The sequence below is a fragment of the Priapulus caudatus genome, unplaced genomic scaffold, assembly GCF_000485595.1.
Source record: "Priapulus caudatus unplaced genomic scaffold, Priapulus_caudatus-5.0.1 Scaffold113, whole genome shotgun sequence".
NCBI classification, from domain to species: domain Eukaryota; kingdom Metazoa; phylum Priapulida; class Priapulimorpha; order Priapulimorphida; family Priapulidae; genus Priapulus; species Priapulus caudatus.
In genome coordinates this window covers 75,549-94,552 of record NW_014577174.1, presented here as the reverse complement: position 1 = coordinate 94,552, position 19,004 = coordinate 75,549, and the positions used below count along the sequence as shown (strand labels likewise).

Sequence of the window (19,004 nt, the reverse complement as noted above, 5' to 3'; positions counted from 1 at the left end):
CGCCAATCACATTGTTGTGACTATCTACAAAGAATGCCTTTGGCAACAAATACTAAAACTCGACATTGAGAGCGCATCAGCGTAAAAATCGGTATAAAACTGGCCAGCTTTAATGACCTAGCTAAATATCCGATGGGAAAAATGTCTCGATTCAGAAGGAATTTAAATTACAATGACAGAGCTACACCCTCTGGTCATAGGCTCTGTCCCGCCAGAGGTACTGCCGGAAGCTACTCTGGGGTTGGTCGGATACCGGGACGTACCTGGCACTAATCCTGATATGGTTAGGTTAGGGTAGTAGGTGAGTACGGCCGTAGGCGACTCGCTAGGACTCGTTAGTGGAGTAGGAGAGTCGGTCCGGCATATTGATCACCAGGCCCTGGCAAGGCCAGGACCAAGGGCCGTTGATTGAATAGTACCAGGGGTACGTTCGCGGCAGTACCACGGCGGACCATAGACCCTCTCAGCCACACTCAGCTCACACCATGTACATAACTATACAATACACGCATGTTTACACACATTCATGTGCACATACACGCATGTTTACACACGTTCACGCACACATACACACATGTTTAGACACGTACACGCCCCTTTTCCACTACATGCATGTTTAGACATGTTGCACGAGCACCTACACACATGTTAGATCACGTTGCACGGCGCACTACACCGCATTTACACGTTTCAGAATACACCGTCTTAGACCACTGTACGCAGCACATACAACGCATGTTTAGACACGTTCACGCGCGCACATACACGAATGTTTACACTTCAGCGGCACGATACACAGTTACCTTTACGCTCACATGACAGCATGTTACACGCACCATAACAGCGCAATGTTTTACACACGTTCACGCAACATACACGCATGTAGACACTTCACGCGCACATACACGCATGTTCTAGACACCGTTCACGCCGCGCACATACACGCATGTTTACACACGTTCACGCACACATACACGCATGTTTACACACGTTCACGCACACATACACGCATGTTTAGACACGTTCACGCGCACATACACGCATGTTTAGACATGTTCACGCGCACATACACGCATGTTTAGACACGTTCACGCGCACATACACGCATGTTTACACACGTTCACACGTGCAGGACACGCATGATTAGACACGTTCACGCACACATACACGCATGTTTACAACACGTTCCCCCACAATACACGCATTTTAGACACGTTCCACCGCTCACATACACGAGTTTAGTACAACGTCAGCGCGCACATATAAGCATGTTTACACACGATCACGCACACATACACGCATGTTTAGACACATTCACGCGCACATACACACATGTTTACACACGTTCACGCGCACATACACGCATGTTTACACACGTTCACGCTCACATACACGCATGTTTACACACGTTCACGCGCACATACACGCATGTTTAGACATGTTCACGCATGCATACACGCATGTTTAGACACGTTCACGCGCACATAACGCATGTTTACACATCAGCCGTCACACGTGCAGGACACGCATGATTAGCACATTCACACGCGGACTGCGCATGGACATGCCATTACCGCGTCGACGGAAACAATACGGCCGACAAGTTCCACGTTACTGACGAGCCCCAGCGTGTAATTCACGGCGGCGTTCGTCCACGAGGTTCGTGACCCAACGGGAACGATGTTGGCAAAGCGACCGAGCATGGCGGCGGCGGGCGGCCCGAGAAACCTCGCTCTCAGCATCCTGCAGTTGTCGCGGAGCACGTGGCACACGTTGCCGTAGTCGATGAACAACACCTGCGGCAAGAGGCGCGGCAACGCACTGGTTAATTAGACCAGTGATTCTTCGGAACTATTTCAGTGTGTGAACGACTCGAGTCGTTATCACAAAATTTCACTCTCCCGCATCTAAATTTCCTTATGTTTTTGGTACGTTTCATCTACCACAAAATAATCATTCATCCTTGGGTGAACCATTCACCAGTTTAAGAAGCACTGGATTAGACGAAGACCTTCGTGAGGTAAAATAATCGGTTTTGACATAGGTTTTCAACATCAGTCACCACATTAGATGGCGGATCTCTACGCGAGTTGGACTGTTGGAATGGGTTTTCAAGGTGTAAACTATAGGCAATTTACAACAGCAGTCACCACATTAGACGGCGGATCTCTAAGCCAAGGGTTTTCAGGGCGTAAACTATGGGCAACGTATAAGCTAGAACAGCCGCCCCGTTAGACGACGGCTCTCTACGCGAGGTGGAACGGTTTACGGGGCATAAACTATGGGCAATGCACAATGACAGCCGTCGCGTTAGACAATGACGACGAACAGGTTTCAACACGTACTACAGGTAACATACAATTGAATAGCAGTAGTGCTGGAGAAACCGGCAAACATGCATGACAACATACCTCGACGTATTCGATGCTGGGCATGCCCAGGATAAGAACTCGATGCCAGTCTTCTCCTTCGGGAAAGATGGCAGCACAGGGCTGGCCGATAGCAAACAGCATCTCCGGCATCGCGTATGCATCCCCCTCAACGGTCGTGTACGTTCGTCTAAATAAAAGAGCCGCGTGAACACCTATCGCGGGTTGACGCCAGCAGATTTCATTTTATCACATAAAACAAATTAGTTACGATAAACAAGTCCAAAATAGGACAGGTTTCACGGAGCTAGGCTCCTGCCTACGCAACTTCGAGAAAATACATGAGCCTGCGACTTTTATGCACCTTGATAACCACTTTACCTGGAAGACCTAAAACTCTGACTGCCACCTTTCTGTACGAAACAAACAGTTTCTTAATTTCGACCATTGGAGATGCCTTATATAGACATAATAAATATGCATATTGGCTTAAATATATATATACTGAAGCCTATATACACTCACTCAAGGTCATCCATCAGCTCATCAAGTTTCTTCTTCATTGATGCACGCTGGAAGTGCACCTGCCCATTGGGAGTCATCACCGACACATACATTGTAAAGTACTCGTCAACTTTGGGCAGCTTCGAGCTCTTGTAGTTACTACCAGGCCCCACGGAGTCTGCGGGCAACTTTCGTGTCAGATGCGCAGGGTGCGGCAATGCACGTGGAATCGCAAGCGGCAGTTTCTGCAAAGAAAGAGACTGCATAAAAAATCGCACCGTGAAAAATTTTCATGGCAGACGATTCTACTTGTTTCTCATAGTCTCGCATGTGTGCGTGCATGCATGAGTGCGTGCGTGGGTACGTATGGATGTCTGTGTGCATGCGTTAGTGTGTGAGTGCATGCATGCATGCGTTTCTGCGAGCATGCGTGTATGCAATAGAAAGCAGTAGGTAATACTTACAGAGTTTGTGGTGGTGTCACGATCAACATCACGGGTGGGTCGAGGCTTAGCGATACCATACACCATGCTGTGTCCTACGTGAAGAGATCACAGCCGCTATCAAACACTGATTACCACATGAACAACGTTTCGCTTCAACAGCATCCACTAACATAAAACGCGCTCGAGTCGATACGACTGCGATTCCGTGGCTGTGCCTCAGATTTCACGTGTTCACATGGGCGACAGCCGTGGTTCTACGCCTGACGGCGGAACTCTTAGCAACGGCACGTCACCTTAAATTTTGCGCAGTGATTGGTCATCATCAGTACACTAGCCACGCCCTCTCTGTCGTCGCCGACCTCTACCGATATCAGTGCAATGTTAGAACTCAACATAAATGCATTTGTCAGCATACATCTATGCCGAAAATACAAAACATCATCCGTGTGACTGTAAATCTCTATTCTATGATCCCTATCCCCGAATATCCATTCCCAATGACCTTTGGTACCAAAAACACAAAATTGGCAGAGAAAACCCGCCTTATCAATCTAACACTCCTGCATCGTGGCTCGCACCGCTCACACACATTCTTACCGTCATCCGTCATCCTGATCTGCGCACAGCTTCCGCGGAGAGAGAGCACCAGCTCTTCCATACTCTGGAAGCCATGTGAAGCTACGCTGAGCTCCTGGCCAGTCATGTTCTAGGCAACGAGTACATTACAGTCGGTCAGAGCTGACGCTATGACTCACAAGCAAACACACCGCATCATGTCAAAACCCAAGTTAAAAATAAAATTGTGTTTCTAACACGTGCAGACACCTATTAAACGAAGTCACATTTAGTCTAGTTTATAGTCACAAAGTATATTTGGGTACAAAATGGGTCAAAAGTCTAATAATAACGAAAGATAACAAGCGCTAATAATCAGGCACGGATTACACATGGGAAGCTAACACTGGGTATGCCTCAGACATTGGTATTTAATGACAGCGATCCGCACTGCAGCTCAACGACACGACACAGCATCGGCAACACACGCGCCGTGACGGAACCACGTGCAAGGCTCTTCGAATCCGTGCAGATAGTCTCATCATGGGCAAACCCAGGCACAACCCGCTGCTCCATCACTTACAATCTAAACGATTCTTCCCATTCCTTGCGTATAAAATTGATAAACTCCCATAATTTTCCCATATAATTAGAGAAAAATAACAACGACATCACCGTTTTACGTATAGTACCGATGTTGGATAGAGTAATATGTAATTTGATAGACGTGTTGTTGAGGATATAATCCAGCAATTTAATAACATCCATATAAAAACCATACTGACCTCGTACACTCCGGGGAGATTGTGTAGCAGGACACCATGAGGGTTAGCTAGTAGGACATCTCTTACCATCTCTTGCCATCCCTCTGGTGATGAACTCCTAGTATACTGATTGCTAGTACTACTGGTTATCTTTGATTCTGTGCAAAAACGTGAATACAGATGTCTTATCTGCTATAGCCTCAAGGGTTACACACTCTTATACGTTCTATCACAGTTCCCTAATGCAATTGTTAATGTTTAATTATTCCAGACTGTTTTCAATGTGCTTCTAAGAGAGACCTAAACATGTGGTACCCTGCCAAGCCTCTCAATACTCTTACTCTTCTAACAAGTCCCACTTTCTGGTCGGGGAAGGTCACTGTTATCATTCGTGAACGTGTATACAATTTCCAGAAGTAACTTTCTAGTAATCAGGCTAATGGAATTTCTGATGATATTTGATTCCTACAGGTGCCGGATAACAGAGCCATTACTGTGCTAATGCTCCCTACCCTTCTCTATCTTCGGGCGCATGCGAGCGTCGTACAACGTCCAGTCGCCGTGAGTGTTCAGACGCGTTCTGTAGATGGTGTCGGACATCGCCGAGACGAGGTCGATGACGCTGTAATAGCCGTGCTCCTTCATCGGTAGATCTTTCCCTGTCACACGCTGCAAACCGGGGAAAATAAAACTATAGATCGCAGGAAACACGCTTACTCTCGTAAAATGCAAAAAAAATTCGGATCACACGTGCGACGATAGTCCGTAGTAGGGAAGCTGGGCAAACAATTTATTGAAGTCAATTGATTTATACAGTTATAGAAGTAAATTCTGTCATCATAAGAAACAGACTCTCGTCAGTTAATCGTTCATTCGGCACCCGACTTGCGCGTCGTCTCGCTCTGTACTTTTGTTAATATTTTCAAGTTTGGGTGCAAATAATTATGTAGTTGTTAGGCAAGGCTTAGTCACCATGTTGGTTTCGTACCTTAAACTCCATGGGCAACTCGGCAGCACAGATACCATTTGGATGTTTGGCCAGCACCTGGAAAGACATTGAAAACGAACAGTCAGGATCACGAAAGACACCCACCTACACACAAACAAATTCAACTGACAAGAATGTGAACAGCACACAATTACCGCCTGATGATCATCACCATCTGTCTACTGAAATTTTCACTTACATACGGCCAATGACAACACTACATAATCACTGAACCCATCCAGGTATGCAAAGTGCATCAGAAACGCCATACTGGTTTTCAAGAACGGGTACAAAAAATTCATGCCCAGATACATCGAAAAACATCGACTACCCGCAGCTAAGCAAAGAAAAGCTGTTGCGAGAAACATTATGAATGAACACAACAAAGAAGTGAGGGGTGGCACGGTGCGTGACCTTACCCGTGCGATATCTTCCTTAAGGTTGCTTTCATGACCCACACCGACCATCTCTGCAAACGACCGAGTTTCCTTGCCGACCGCCCCGCCGCTGCCTGTAGGTGCAGCATCTGCCACGTTATTCCCACGGAGCTGCGTGCTGTCAGAGGAAGATGGCAGGCTTTCAGAGCGCAGTTCCACTGTGTCAGTGCCAGACGGTTGTTGCCGAGGTGGTTGCGAAACATGCGATGACGCTGCTGCTGCAATTTTAAAGTCCGGTGTGTTGTAATTGCACCAGTTGGTGGAGTGACACAGAGAGAGAGCAAGAGAGAGAAAGAGAGAGGGGAAGAGAGAGAAAGAGAGAGGGGGAGAGAGAGAGAGAGAGAGAGAGAGAGAGAGAGACAGCGTGGGCATGATTAGCAGAACGCCGAGAGCAGAGAGAGAAGCTTTACGGATTAGAGAACGTTACACCTCAACACACAAAACTAATCAACATGGGTTGAGGGTGTCTGAAATTGTGCACTCACATGAGGTTCAGTAAAATACCTAAAACAGAGTCTGAGACTCTACATCAAATTCAACCATTCATCGATTAGCGTGTCAGGACGTCTGGACATACCATACACCATGTAGCCGCCTTCAGGCAGGTCCACCAGGTCTACAACATCCGGCATGGTCTTCAGCATCCTTTTGAAGCTGGTGAAGCCATAGTTGGACAAGGTCAACTGCAGACCGAACCTACGCTCGTAGGCGAAGCCGATGTTCCCCATGCTGAGACCGTCCGGATAAGCGAGGAGAAGCTCCCGGAAGTGACGATGAAGATCGGTGACCGTGATGTTACGCGCCGTGTCACTCTCTATCTGTAAACACACGAACATACGGCCAGATGACTAGATGGTTTGTTACACGGATAGCGTGATCATTAGGTAGATTTACAGAGAGGAGTGAGAATTTGCATTACGATAACTCAGGGTTTGCGTAAATTTGCCCATACGCAGTTTGTAAGTTATGGCTTCACTCGTGCAAAATGAACCTTTATGTCATTTTTCAATGAACTAAACCAGTTTTTTCTATTCAAAACCTCCTTTTCCAGTGTTACATTGATAAACAATATATATCTATACAGGGTTTTCATTATATTTTATAGTAACAGGCCGAAATGCTTTTGCAACAGGTATAAGGAAAGTCGTGTGAAGTGTCTGCCATTCACGAATGGTCACTCTGCTGTATCGGCAGATTCCCGCCCCTACATGTTAGATCAAGAGTAGATAATAACACACTTTGTGATGATGTAATCTGCCTACACGACTATTAACTTTAACTTGTCACTGCCAAGACTCTCACGGCATAGAATAGTGCGATAGTTGGGTATTATACATGACATGTAGTGCGCAGGGTTTTCATTATATTTTATAGTAACAGGCCGAAATGCTTTTGCAACAGGCCGTGGCGGTGTGTGGGCGGGGGGTTTGGGGGTACCCCCCCAAATTTGTTTTTAAAAACCTAGATGCTCTGAGATGCAATCTGGTGTATTCTGAGCTGCAGTAAACAGACACATTTGGATTACAGTATGGTCCTTTTTTTCCAATTTGGTTTCTCCTGGTACATTCAGAGTTCACAAAAAGTTTCCAAATTATGACGATTTAGTAATTATAAGAGTAATTATATATCGTTACTCAAAAACAAAACAATGCTTCTTGTGCACATAACATGCATACAAATATACTCAACTGATTTATTAGTACCAGCAAGCAGTCGCCCGGTCAATTTTCTAATCGCCACTGGCGACTGGGCGACCGCTAGTTTCTCACGCTGTATATATATATCATACTAGTTGAGCCAATTGTAACCGGCCGAAACAGCAGAGTAGACGGTCAATTCGGCCGGTGGCCGGTTCCTAATGAGAACACTGTCTATATATATATATATACCTTTGACAATATATACTTGCACTCATAATTGTGCATTAACCAGTGCCCTGCAACGTACTCCAGGTACAGGTTACTAATTAATGTTTTGAACTCTCCTTCCCGTATTATATCATTTTAGCAAACATATTCGCCAATGATTACTCACATTCATTACTGTACTTGCATTAGAGGAGATCCGAAGATTACTGTCATACTTCTTATGGCAAAAAAAAAAGAAGTTTGTATGATCCCATATGAAATGTGAAAAAAATATATATATGGATTTAGATGTATAACCATCCATAATGGATGCACGGATGGAGGTTTGCATGTACCTGTGCAATCCCCTTGCCAATCGCACCACTTCTGACTGGCCGTGATGCTGCAGCACTGCTCGACTGGTCACGCCACGACAAGAGGGCGTTGGTGCGTCTGCCCCTGCCGTACACCGTGTAGCCACCCTCCGGTAGATTCACTAACTCGACAGTGTCCGGCATTCCCCTCAGCAAGTTGAGGACGCTGTCAAAGCCGTACTTTGACACCAACAGCGGCACACCAAATTTACGCTGGTAGGCAGTGCTGATATTTGCCATGTAGATTCCCTCCGGCTTGCTCTCCAATAGCTCGTGAAAACGTGCGCGCAGGTCCGCAGGCGCAACTGTGAGTGTTGTGTCATGCTTCACCTAAAACAATACTCAGGCTTTCAGCTGACATTAGAATAGAACCGTAATTAAAATTAAAATACAGTGCATTATAGTATAATTGAAATAGAATAATTCAAACAATTCGCGCATTACGATACATATATAGTTCATCAATATAAAGTATGTCCTAATACAGTTCATGGCCAGTTTTTTAAGACCAATGAGAAGAAAACTAAAAATCCATTGTGCAAAATGCTAGTGAGTAGTGTATGTTGTGAATGACACAACCAGCACTCAAAACCCACTTACAGCATAAATACTAGGTGCACCCGAACTAATAATAATGCTGAATCACCCAACGCGTTTTCTTTTCCACTTCTTACCCGATTACTCGGCATAGAGTTAAACTGTTGAACATTAGATGCTCGATACATTGGACGATCGGGTCGCCTAGTCGCTGCCAGCCTGCCCCTCGGCCTGCCACTGTTCTTCTGTCCCTGAACGAGTCTTGCGACATGTTCCGTTGCCTTGTCCGGTATGCCTACCAGCACGACCTTACCACGTATCATCGATATTGACACGACGTCACTCATCGAGCGGCATAGATCGGTCACGTTGCCGAAGCCTAACTCGCGATAGGGGAGAGGGCGGCTCATCATGTCCGCATAGTCCTTCTCCAGTTCATACACAGTCAGACCGCTCTTAGAAGTGAGAAGGACCGCTCGCACCTCCTTCTTCAGCTTCTCCATCAACTTAACAGCGTCACCCATGTTTCCTGTGGCTGTGGAGTGTGGGTGTGACCGTGTGTGTCGACGTGAGTTTCAATGCCGATGCCGATGCAGGCGGCGGATAGCGCTTGCTAACTTACTACCTTATAGTTATACCTACAACATTGTCACTAGTGACACTACTGAAGATCAATCTCCTTGAGGCTTGACGGCAGACATTGTTTCCTTATTATTATATCATTGTTTCCTTATTATTATATCAGGAGTCTAGCATGTTTTACACCATAATCATAATGTTACCTTCTACCTACTTCCACCAACACACACTGGGACAGTGTCGGTCACAAAAATGACATAACCAAAGCATAGACTGGCTACTAACGTAGCCACGCTGCCCTTACACTGCCCTGACGAAGGGCTTATTATTGATTATGGACATCTACGTCCTTTCAACTGTCGATGATCGCGCGAACTAATCTAAGCTTAGATGGGTTCCCTGTTTCTTTTTACCTTTATTACAGGTAGCGGCTAATGGCTATATCTACTAAGAGAAGAGACAAGGAACCAGTCTAATCTGCGGTGGTCTTCAGAGGTGATATTCAGAGGTTGGTCTTTATTGAATAACTAAAAATTAAAATGTAATTTGTAATTTAATAATTTTTAATAGGGTATTTGATGCTATCTTTCATTATTAAATCTTTAATCAGAATTATAATGCGGCTCTTCCGTTTGTTTGGTTTCGTCTATCGATCTCTTTTCTCACGATTCGAGTTTTTCCGTAACCACTAATGGCAGCCCCCTTGGCCCGCTGTATGGAATCAAATTATATACCTATTGTGATCTTCTTATGCTGAGGTATATAGTGCAGTAAATGACATGAAATATGTTAATTAACGAGATAATGTTTGTATTACTAGATTAATGTTGTTAGATATGATACGGTAGCCCTGCAAACGATATGTTTGCTAAATTATATAGCAACTCTTGACTCTTGTCCCGAGTCCTGACTCCTGAGGCTGATAGTATTAGTGATACCAGGAGTAAGATAATATAGATTATCTTACTCCTGGTGATACTGATACTGATAGTGATAGTGATACTGATAGTACTAAGTTATATGGCTGTGATATGATGGATGTGCTGTGTGTGATGGATGTTAGTGATGCTGTATCCCGACCATGATTGTATCACATCGTTAGAGCGCTAAGGTAACTTGTGGCTACAGAGGCTATAGGCTATTGCCTAACCACTTGAACTAGACTGTGAGACCGTGTCAACTGTCAATGCACGGTCTTTTGACTGATGTTCTTGATTGACGTTTCTTGGAGCTGCCAACCCAGATACTTAGCCCGCCAGTTCTTGGCTCTGCAGCGGAATCCGAACACAGTGAGCACTGCATACATGAAACAAGCCTAAGTACGCAGCTGAATTTACCATGTGCCAGCCTCTAATCAAACCCCCTGAATGGCAAATACAGGGATAGTTTTGTAGAGATGACCTGACATTTGGCTATGTATTTAACACAGGAAAGTGAATAACTCCAAGGAAATTTTCTCCAAGTCGAGGCTGAGGAAGAAGAAACCCATTACTAAGAATTTGTGTGCTGTTTCTCTGACGTGAACTATGGATGAGGATGGAGAGACTGAGACAGGAGCTTACATATGGGAAGGGGAATACGAGAAAACCTGGTATGATGATAACACAGTATATGTCGGATATCCAATAGCCATCCACAATATAACCCTATAGTAGCTTAATAGGCCAAATATTGTTCCATGTTTGTATAAAATGGGTTGATCTGCATACCATCCTAAGCGATTGCCTAGAGTTTCTATGTAGCTGTAGTTTTAGCTCTCCTAGCTATCTAAATGCTTTTATTTGTTGTAAAAATATACATACAAGCAACATCTATCTGGTTGGTGAATCATTACCTCTTAGGTACGAGCTGTACTTTGCGCACACAGTTATTCACATATCATTTACCTGGATTTAGGGAAGCATTACGAGAAGATGAAGCAGGATCCATTCAAGCAAGTGTTGATGATATCGTCAGTCGAGCAAAACGGAGGCGTCTGCTGGAACGACCAGCCGACATCCGACTAGGAATGGTCAGTCTCTGCAGTACTAATGTTCTGTATAATAATTATAGTAATAGCACGGAAAAGATTTAAGATGGTTCTGTGTGGGATTAAACTGGGAAGATACGGTGACATTTTACCTATAACCTTTGGTAGCAAGATGTGAGTCTCCTGAGTTCTTAAGTTATCAATTAATTTGCTGCTTATATGTACCCATATTAAGTTCTAGTTGGATTTCATGTTTAAAGGAAGCCCTGAACTAAGTTTTGCTAGATAACCACTGTACCAGTAACTGTATGGTTGCAGGCTATGCACATTGTGGGCCTTACTTTCTATCCCTGTGATAGTCATGATAATGCTGATAGTAAACAAATATAAATGCCTTATTAATGTAGATTGCTCTACCTTTCATTTGAACACAGATGCGACATCTGTTTGTAGTCATTGACCTGTCCTCTGCCATGACTGATCAAGACTTAAGGCCCACACGTCAGCATTGCACACTGAAGGTAGGATAACTTACACAACCATATAAGTCTGATGGGAAAAAATAGTGACAGCTTACATCAACGTAAATGTATATTGAAAGGATACTAATGCATGAATAGTTACCTTATTCAGCATGTTCCTTTATGATAGCATTCAATGAAGCCTGTACAATGAAACCATATGAACAGCAATGGTGATTTTTAGCTCACCTTGACATCATCAAGATGAGCTGTTGCCATGGGTCGTCGTCCGTTGTTAGCTCACCTTGACATCGTCAAGATGAGCTATTGCCATGGGTCGTCGTCCGTCCTTCCGTCAACATTTGGCTATGGTCAACGATAACTCAGGAACCGTTTGACCCACATGTTTGAAATTGGGTATAGTTGTTACTGCTATGAGAGAAGTTTGAACGTCCTATTTTGGAGCACGCCAGTCGACGTACTTTCGAGCCACGGCAATTTTTTGGCAAAAATGGAAATTGCCATTAGTCAGTTCAGGTTCAACGGATTTTGCTCATTTTTGGTATGTGAATGAATAAGGGCTGGCCCCAAAACGTATTACAGGGGTTTATTTAAAAAAAAAATGTGCAAATTAGGTAGGTTTTTGCAATTATATAGACACGCAGATAACAGTGTGTGGTGTCACACTCGTCTGGTTCGTTTTACAAGATTTCATTTACAATATCTTTAATGAAAAATTGGTATTTCCTCTCCACCCTGCCGATAAAACGTCTATATTAGAGTAAAGTTTTACAAAACATGTCGGAATGCAGCATAACCTATTTATTTCGAATGCCATCGCTAAGAAACATCAAAGCGGGTATAGCGCCATCTACTGTCACAAATTGTGATTCATTTTGGTTTATAAATTATTATTGCGATATACAGATGGCAACCGTGTGCTACCGCCTAGAAAAACTCATACGAAGTAAACACTTCCATGCAACCAATTAACCTTTGACAAAAGTTGTGTTATGGGCAGCGAAACACCATTGTCACGTGGTATATAGCAGCTACGTGGAATAAGCGTATCTTCTCAATCTTACACGTTACACATCGGGAGCTCCGCTTTTAGGCAGTGCCTAAATCTGAATATTATAAAAACGTTAGATGGCGATCATTTAGGTGTAACGCCATCACTCGCCCACATCTCAGACTTTCACATCTCAAACATTTATCTTCACATAAAAAATTACACATATAATTATCAAGAGTATATAATGGGAGTTCTCCCATATATACTCTTCGTTTCTATAATGTACGTCGATGGTTGCTCAATTAAAACTGACTTCTTCTCACTCACTCATTTGTGTTTTTTTTTCTGGTGAGCTACAGTGTCATTGACACTTTCATTCTCTTTTGCATCAGGCTGTTGTAAGTTATGTTATAGGTTAAACCACATAATAGAGATGTCAGTTTATCTGAATACTTGCCTGGACATGGTGTTTGGAAGCTTTCGATCATTAAATATGGTTTCAAACAAATGTTTAATAGGGGTGCTATATGTTGATCATATTTGGCATAACAAAATTATGACAAGCATAAACAGCTGACTTGTACTTGCTCGCGTACAATTCCTATGACTGAAATTTTTGCGTGTTATTGCCGAAGCTGCTGGAAGGTTTCATAGAGGAGTATTTCGACCAGAATCCCATCAGTCAGCTGGGGCTCGTCGTCACACGTAACAAGTCTGCTGAGAAGCTGACGGAGCTGGGTGGAAACCCGCAGCGGCACATCACGGCCGCCCGCAAGGCTGTCGACATGGCGTGCAGCGGCGAACCATCACTGCAAAACTCTCTGGAGATTTGTATGAAAACCCTGAGGTGTTTATAGATTGCTAATCGCTTATCATATAGACATTCATATCATGATGATTTCATATAAATTGAGTGATTGGTAATTAGTATAGGGCATAATTGGGGTGGGGGAGCATAAGCAAAACTCAACGTATCCGAGTTTGTGTAGGCAGCCATGCAAATATCCTGTGCTTTGCAGCAAGCTGCATGCTCCCTGTTGGTATCAGGACTAAGACAGTACATGCATTATCTTACTTCTGTTGTTATTGTGCTGTAAAACATCTAGGTAAGTTATGGGTATATAAACTATTTCTATATTATAACGGGATTGCGTTTACATTTTCAGATATATGCCAGGACATACAAGCAGAGAGATATTGATTATATTGGGAAGTCTCACAACCTGTGACCCTGGAGATGTTAGTAAAACAATAAAGGTATGTCTGTTACATTTCTTCATCAGATGAAAGCATTAGTTATCTATATCAATATAGATCTCAATTACCGAGACCATAGTTTTATTGAACTTCTCCTCCTATTGTGTTGCAGGCATTATGTACGAATATTAGGCTAGTAAATTTCTTAGATGGGAAAATTGGTTTGTGTTTCCATCAGGAACTCGCTAGCTACAACATCAGGTCATCAGTGATAGGGTTGGCAGCTGAGGTGCGAGTTTGTGCAAAGCTCTGCAAGGGAACGCGTGGTAATACATCTTACTTTTGTTTTGTTTTTTTGTAATAAAATGAGTACAAAGATTGTTGTAAAATCTTTCGGGGTAGAAACTGGCCAAGGTTTGGCATGGAAACAAGTGATTAATTTACAATAGGTAATCATAAGCAACTCATTATTTAATGTCTAGATGATGTGTGATTGATGTTGGTATTTACAGTTTGCATTTCTGTGTGTAGGTAAGTATGGTGTGATATTGGATGAGTGCCACTTCAAGGATATATTAATGCAACATGTGAGCCCACCACCAGCAGCGACAAACACAGAATCATCACTCGTCCGGATGGGTAGGTGCTGCCACCTGTAATCACAATTACAGGCAAATCTGTGTTAGCAGATGCCTTTATAGTATGAAAACCTGTGTATGAAGGACAATTGGCATTCTGTAAGTGTCAGTTGTACAGTGAAACCATCTCTATAGTATGGGCACCCATCTATAAAGGACATTTGGCATTTTCAGTTAGTGGCAGTTATACAGTGAAACCACCTGTATAGAATGGAGATCTGTCTCTAAGAGAAACTTTCGTTGTTGTCAGATTGCTAAGATTGTGTGATTCAAGTAGTATAGGGGAATTTTTCTCTGTTGATCAGGCTTTCCCTATCACCAGCTTTCAGCGAATGTGGCGAGTGGAGAAACTCCGTCAATGTGCATGTGGTAGGCATATTTACATTTCATCATGTGCTATTTGAAATCCATTAGTTGAATTGCGCTGGGACCATAATCTCAAATAATGATTGTTTCATCATCAATTGGGGTAGTATGTAATAATAGTTATTATTGGATTTCTCTTATGGCTAACCTAACCTAAACTAGTTATACTACTTCATGGGAATCTATACAATGTAAAATACCCAAATAATCCCCTTATATGATCTTCGTTTGTTACAGCCACTTAGATGGCAACGAAGAACAAGGGTTTGGCAGCAAAGGGTACTTTTGTCCACAATGCAAGGGAAAATATTGTGAATTACCAGTGGAATGCAAGTCTTGTGGTAGGCAATTTAAAAAAATACATTGTATTGTAATATAATATCATCTTTCTCAGTTGCCTTTCTAGTACAAATTGTGGAGTAAATGAGCACCTAGTAAGCTAGTAATAACAGCTTAATGAACCTAGTGCTTCTATGTTAACAGGTTTAACTCTAGTATCAGCCCCACATCTGGCACGATCCTACCATCACCTCTTCCCACTTGATGCATCTGTGGAGCTGAAACTTTCCAATATTTCAGCAGAGGTCTCTCATTGCTATGCATGTCAAGTCAGATTGACAGAGCAGCTGGTAGGCACATTTTTATTATAGGTGCTGATTTCCCCGATCTGGGTCTAATAATGAAATATAAGATATTGAAATTCTTCTTCAATCACAGTGGATGTGCATGTGGTAACATCCCCAGTGTTGTAAGCAAATGATCATCGACATTATTTAAACGTTTTCAAAATCAAAAGTCATTAGGTATATTCAGTAAAAAATACTAGTATTATTGAGACAGCACTGTTTCTATTATCTTAGCCATTGCACGTGTGCATAAATTATAACTTGAGTGTGTTTTCCAATTTTAGCTTTACCAGTGCCAAAAGTGCCAGAAGTTCTTCTGTCTAGACTGTGATCTGTTTATACACGAGACTCTCCATTCCTGTCCAGGTTGTGCGAACAAGCCACCTAATCAAGCTTTAAATGACAGTGTTAATAATAGAAACAACACGTGACATCTTCAGAAAAAAGTTGATGTATATATTATGTGATATGATAGTATGTTTCAAAGTATTCGTTATGTGTATTTGGTATATGTATCCAATTGTGCGGTGAAATATTGAATAAAACAAAGGTTATTAGTAAATATACTCACTTATAAACCATGTGTGTATAAATGTGTTTGTTTATATTCATGATCTGTTTCCTTCATACGTAATAAAAATCATTCAAAATGTCATAATCAGAGGCACTAACTTTAGCTCATGGTGTCACGAAGTGACTGCCAATATTTCTTTATCATGAGCAGAGAAATTTAAATGTGTTATCATTGCTTCTATTCACTGACAGTGGAAACCTAGCATCGGTGAGATAATGACGCTAGCATCGTCGTACATGTAATTGATGAATATTGGTTATCTTAACAGATGATAGATGTCGCGCATAACAATAACATGGCGTTCCATAGTGTGTTTTAAAGATTGGTATACCGTGGCGTTAGACTGGTACCCGGTCCCACCTCTCGGCTTAGGGTTAGGAGCGAGGATTACCCATCGAGTAATTGAGGTGGAAGCGAGTACCAGTCTACCGTGGCGTCTACAGACGTCTTAGCAATGCACCCTGGGAATATCACATCTATCCCGTGTACGAAATAGTTTCCGGGAAGCTCATAGATGGGTTCACTGACTGTTACTTGGTTTATATTAGTTATATAATGTAAAGCCATGTAACCAATCTAAATCTGGCAGCAGTAGAGACGGAGGATTATATTGGGACGGGAGCATAGTGGATTCCTGCATAAACACCGCAGTGATGATGTAGTGAGGTTGTTTGCGAAGTTTAATTCATGTGTGGATATTATCGCTGTCGCACACCTCCGCCAAGGTAATCAAATCCAAACTATTACTATTAATATTGCAGGTTAGTACATGGCGTATTTGAGGCCAGGTGTTAGCGTACACTACACGGTAGGCAGACTAGTAGTACTAGTAATAGTACTAGTGTAGTACTAGTACTAGTAGTACTAGTAGTAGTAGTACAGTCATGTGTTATTCGATTGCTTCTCTTTCTGAAACTTGAAAATGTAGGTAATGTATCCTGATTAAAATTCTAAATAACTAAGCAATAACTTATATAAAGGTATACTGTATTTAGCTCATTTACTAATTTAGATCTGGCTAAAATCCTAGCTAACTACGTCGGTCAGAAATCGCCGCAGACGGTAAAGATGTTAAATGTTTTAGTATTACTATAGACAGTATTACTATTAGTATTAGTTATTAATGTTACTACTACTACTAGTACTAGTACTATTAGTATTAGTATTAATTTATAATTACTAATATACTATTAAGTATTAGTAAAACAAAAATGCTTGTGAATTGTGTTGGGGGGACTGTAATGATACAGCCAATCTATGCTCTGAATTTATGGTCTGCAGGGCAACGCATTTTAAAATTTAGATTGTCAGCTTTTCACATGCTCAATGTCAATCTCAGACAAATACCGGACCATTGCTCTGTAGAAATCAAAACCATGTGCGCTAACAGTGTACGAATAGCCCTAATATTTGCGCCGGTTGCTATTGGACCTAAGAAGAATTGTAAGGTGAGCGCAAAGTGAGGTAAATTATCAGGTACCAGAAACATTATAATGCCAACTTATTTAGCATGTAAGCATTGTTGCTGATAACAGTCGCACATACATAAATACATAAAATGGAGTAATTGGGGAAAAATTAGTGAAAAAACCATCACATAGTCATTTAGTGTGACCGCACCCATCGTCTTAGAGTAATGTGCTTTCTTGTTTCCCTGATGAGGTAGGTGTTTTCCGTTGGTCCGATCTCTGAAAACTGGTCTCCCACAAGTTATTTCTTACAGTAAATAATGGGACTATATAACTGTCTCTAACGATAAATTATGGCATGGCATGCTGGACCAACAAGTTTTAGTTGGATTACTGTATAACCAGAGACGTACTTGGCATATCTGTATATGGGTCTTGGTCTAGGATGCAGTGGATCCTACACTGGGCAGCACCGAGTCTTTTCAATGAAACAAAATTGGCTAATGATGTTGCTTGTTTGTGCACTGCAGAAGCACAGCAATGTCCTTACATTCCATTATGTGCCATATGCTGTATGAATCAGAATATCTGTAGTCGGTATGCTTTTTTCTTAAAACCGTGCCACATGTGATAAATGTAAATGCAAATTTACATTATGAGCTGGACAACGTCGTCATAGTACTACGTTGACAAGTGTGCGGTGACGAGCTATTAGTGCCACACTTATCCTGGATGATGATGCCTTAATACTTTTTTAATTGTTGCAGATGATGTGACTGATGTTTGCACACATCTTAGCATCGGACCAGCAGCATGCCTAGCAGAAGAAAGTCAGAGAAGCACAGATCTGGTTCAGGTGGGTGCAAGAAAGAGCCATGTTATATTCCATAACGAAACTAGGGCAGGGTAATCGAGCTGTACAGTAGTGCAACAAACATGATGAATCATGCAGAAGTAGTTGTATCATGTAAAACCGGCTGGATTTTTTCTGAGTAGAACGAGGTACAGTTGCTCACGTAGGACTTTCACTCGGCAAACTTGCTGCTTGGTTTGCTACTTTATAGTATAAAACTGTTTGTTGTTGTTATCACATTTTTCTTTATTGGGCTCGTAGCACGAGCAGTTAATGGGGAGATTGCTAAGAGACCATGATGCGAACATGGCTCATTTATTTTAATAACGAGATACAAAGGATAATTGTATGCAAACATCTGAAGATCGTTTGTTTTTTTCCTAACGATTTTGTTTGGCAAAAGTTTTTTTTTTATCATTCTCACTATATGTATACGTTCTGCCTATATTGCTAAATTTGACAGAGTGATACCGTTATAGGTTCTCTGTAACACCTA

General features: G+C 42.3%; 2 protein-coding genes across 3 annotated transcripts; one reads left to right on the top strand and one right to left on the bottom strand.

Annotated features, from left to right (window-relative positions):
• Positions 1-1,541: 1,541 nt before the first annotated feature.
• LOC106805405 (tudor domain-containing protein 5-like) lies at positions 1,542-9,345 on the bottom strand. Its single transcript, XM_014806978.1, has 12 exons — positions 8,959-9,345; positions 8,267-8,614; positions 6,641-6,881; positions 6,046-6,221; positions 5,627-5,683; positions 5,151-5,307; positions 4,660-4,796; positions 3,917-4,025; positions 3,338-3,411; positions 2,895-3,118; positions 2,412-2,559; positions 1,542-1,796 (listed from the first exon to the last, which is right to left on the bottom strand). Exons 1-12 carry the CDS (start codon positions 9,343-9,345, stop codon positions 1,542-1,544), a joined length of 2,313 nt encoding a protein of 770 aa, XP_014662464.1.
• Positions 9,346-10,083: 738 nt separating this feature from the next.
• LOC106805418 (general transcription factor IIH subunit 2-like) lies at positions 10,084-16,250 on the top strand. Of its 2 annotated transcripts, none has more exons than XM_014806990.1 (12): positions 10,084-10,158; positions 10,830-10,991; positions 11,297-11,411; positions 11,804-11,890; positions 13,481-13,692; positions 14,012-14,102; positions 14,281-14,368; positions 14,574-14,681; positions 14,986-15,049; positions 15,284-15,387; positions 15,530-15,675; positions 15,957-16,250. In XM_014806990.1, exons 2-12 carry the CDS (start codon positions 10,927-10,929, stop codon positions 16,101-16,103), a joined length of 1,227 nt encoding a protein of 408 aa, XP_014662476.1. In that variant the 5' UTR covers positions 10,084-10,158; positions 10,830-10,926; the 3' UTR covers positions 16,104-16,250. The 2 variants fall into 2 exon arrangements, with proteins under 2 accessions (XP_014662476.1, XP_014662475.1); XM_014806989.1 differs by having other exon boundaries at positions 14,215-14,368.
• The last annotated feature ends 2,754 nt before the right edge of the window (positions 16,251-19,004 follow it).

Coding starts and splice junctions, on each gene's coding strand:
- LOC106805418 (XM_014806989.1), top strand. CDS start 10,927: ATGGATGAGGATGGAGAGACTGAGACAGGAGCTTACATATGGGAAGGG. Junction 14,369..14,573: donor GCTCTGCAAGGGAACGCGTG/GTAATACATCTT, acceptor TTCTGTGTGTAG/GTAAGTATGGTGTGATATTG. Junction 15,050..15,283: donor ACTCCGTCAATGTGCATGTG/GTAGGCATATTT, acceptor CGTTTGTTACAG/CCACTTAGATGGCAACGAAG.
- LOC106805405 (XM_014806978.1), bottom strand. CDS start 9,345: ATGGGTGACGCTGTTAAGTTGATGGAGAAGCTGAAGAAGGAGGTGCGA. Junction 8,615..8,958: donor ACTCTATGCCGAGTAATCGG/GTAAGAAGTGGA, acceptor GTATTGTTTTAG/GTGAAGCATGACACAACACT. Junction 3,119..3,337: donor GTGACACCACCACAAACTCT/GTAAGTATTACC, acceptor CTTTCTTTGCAG/AAACTGCCGCTTGCGATTCC.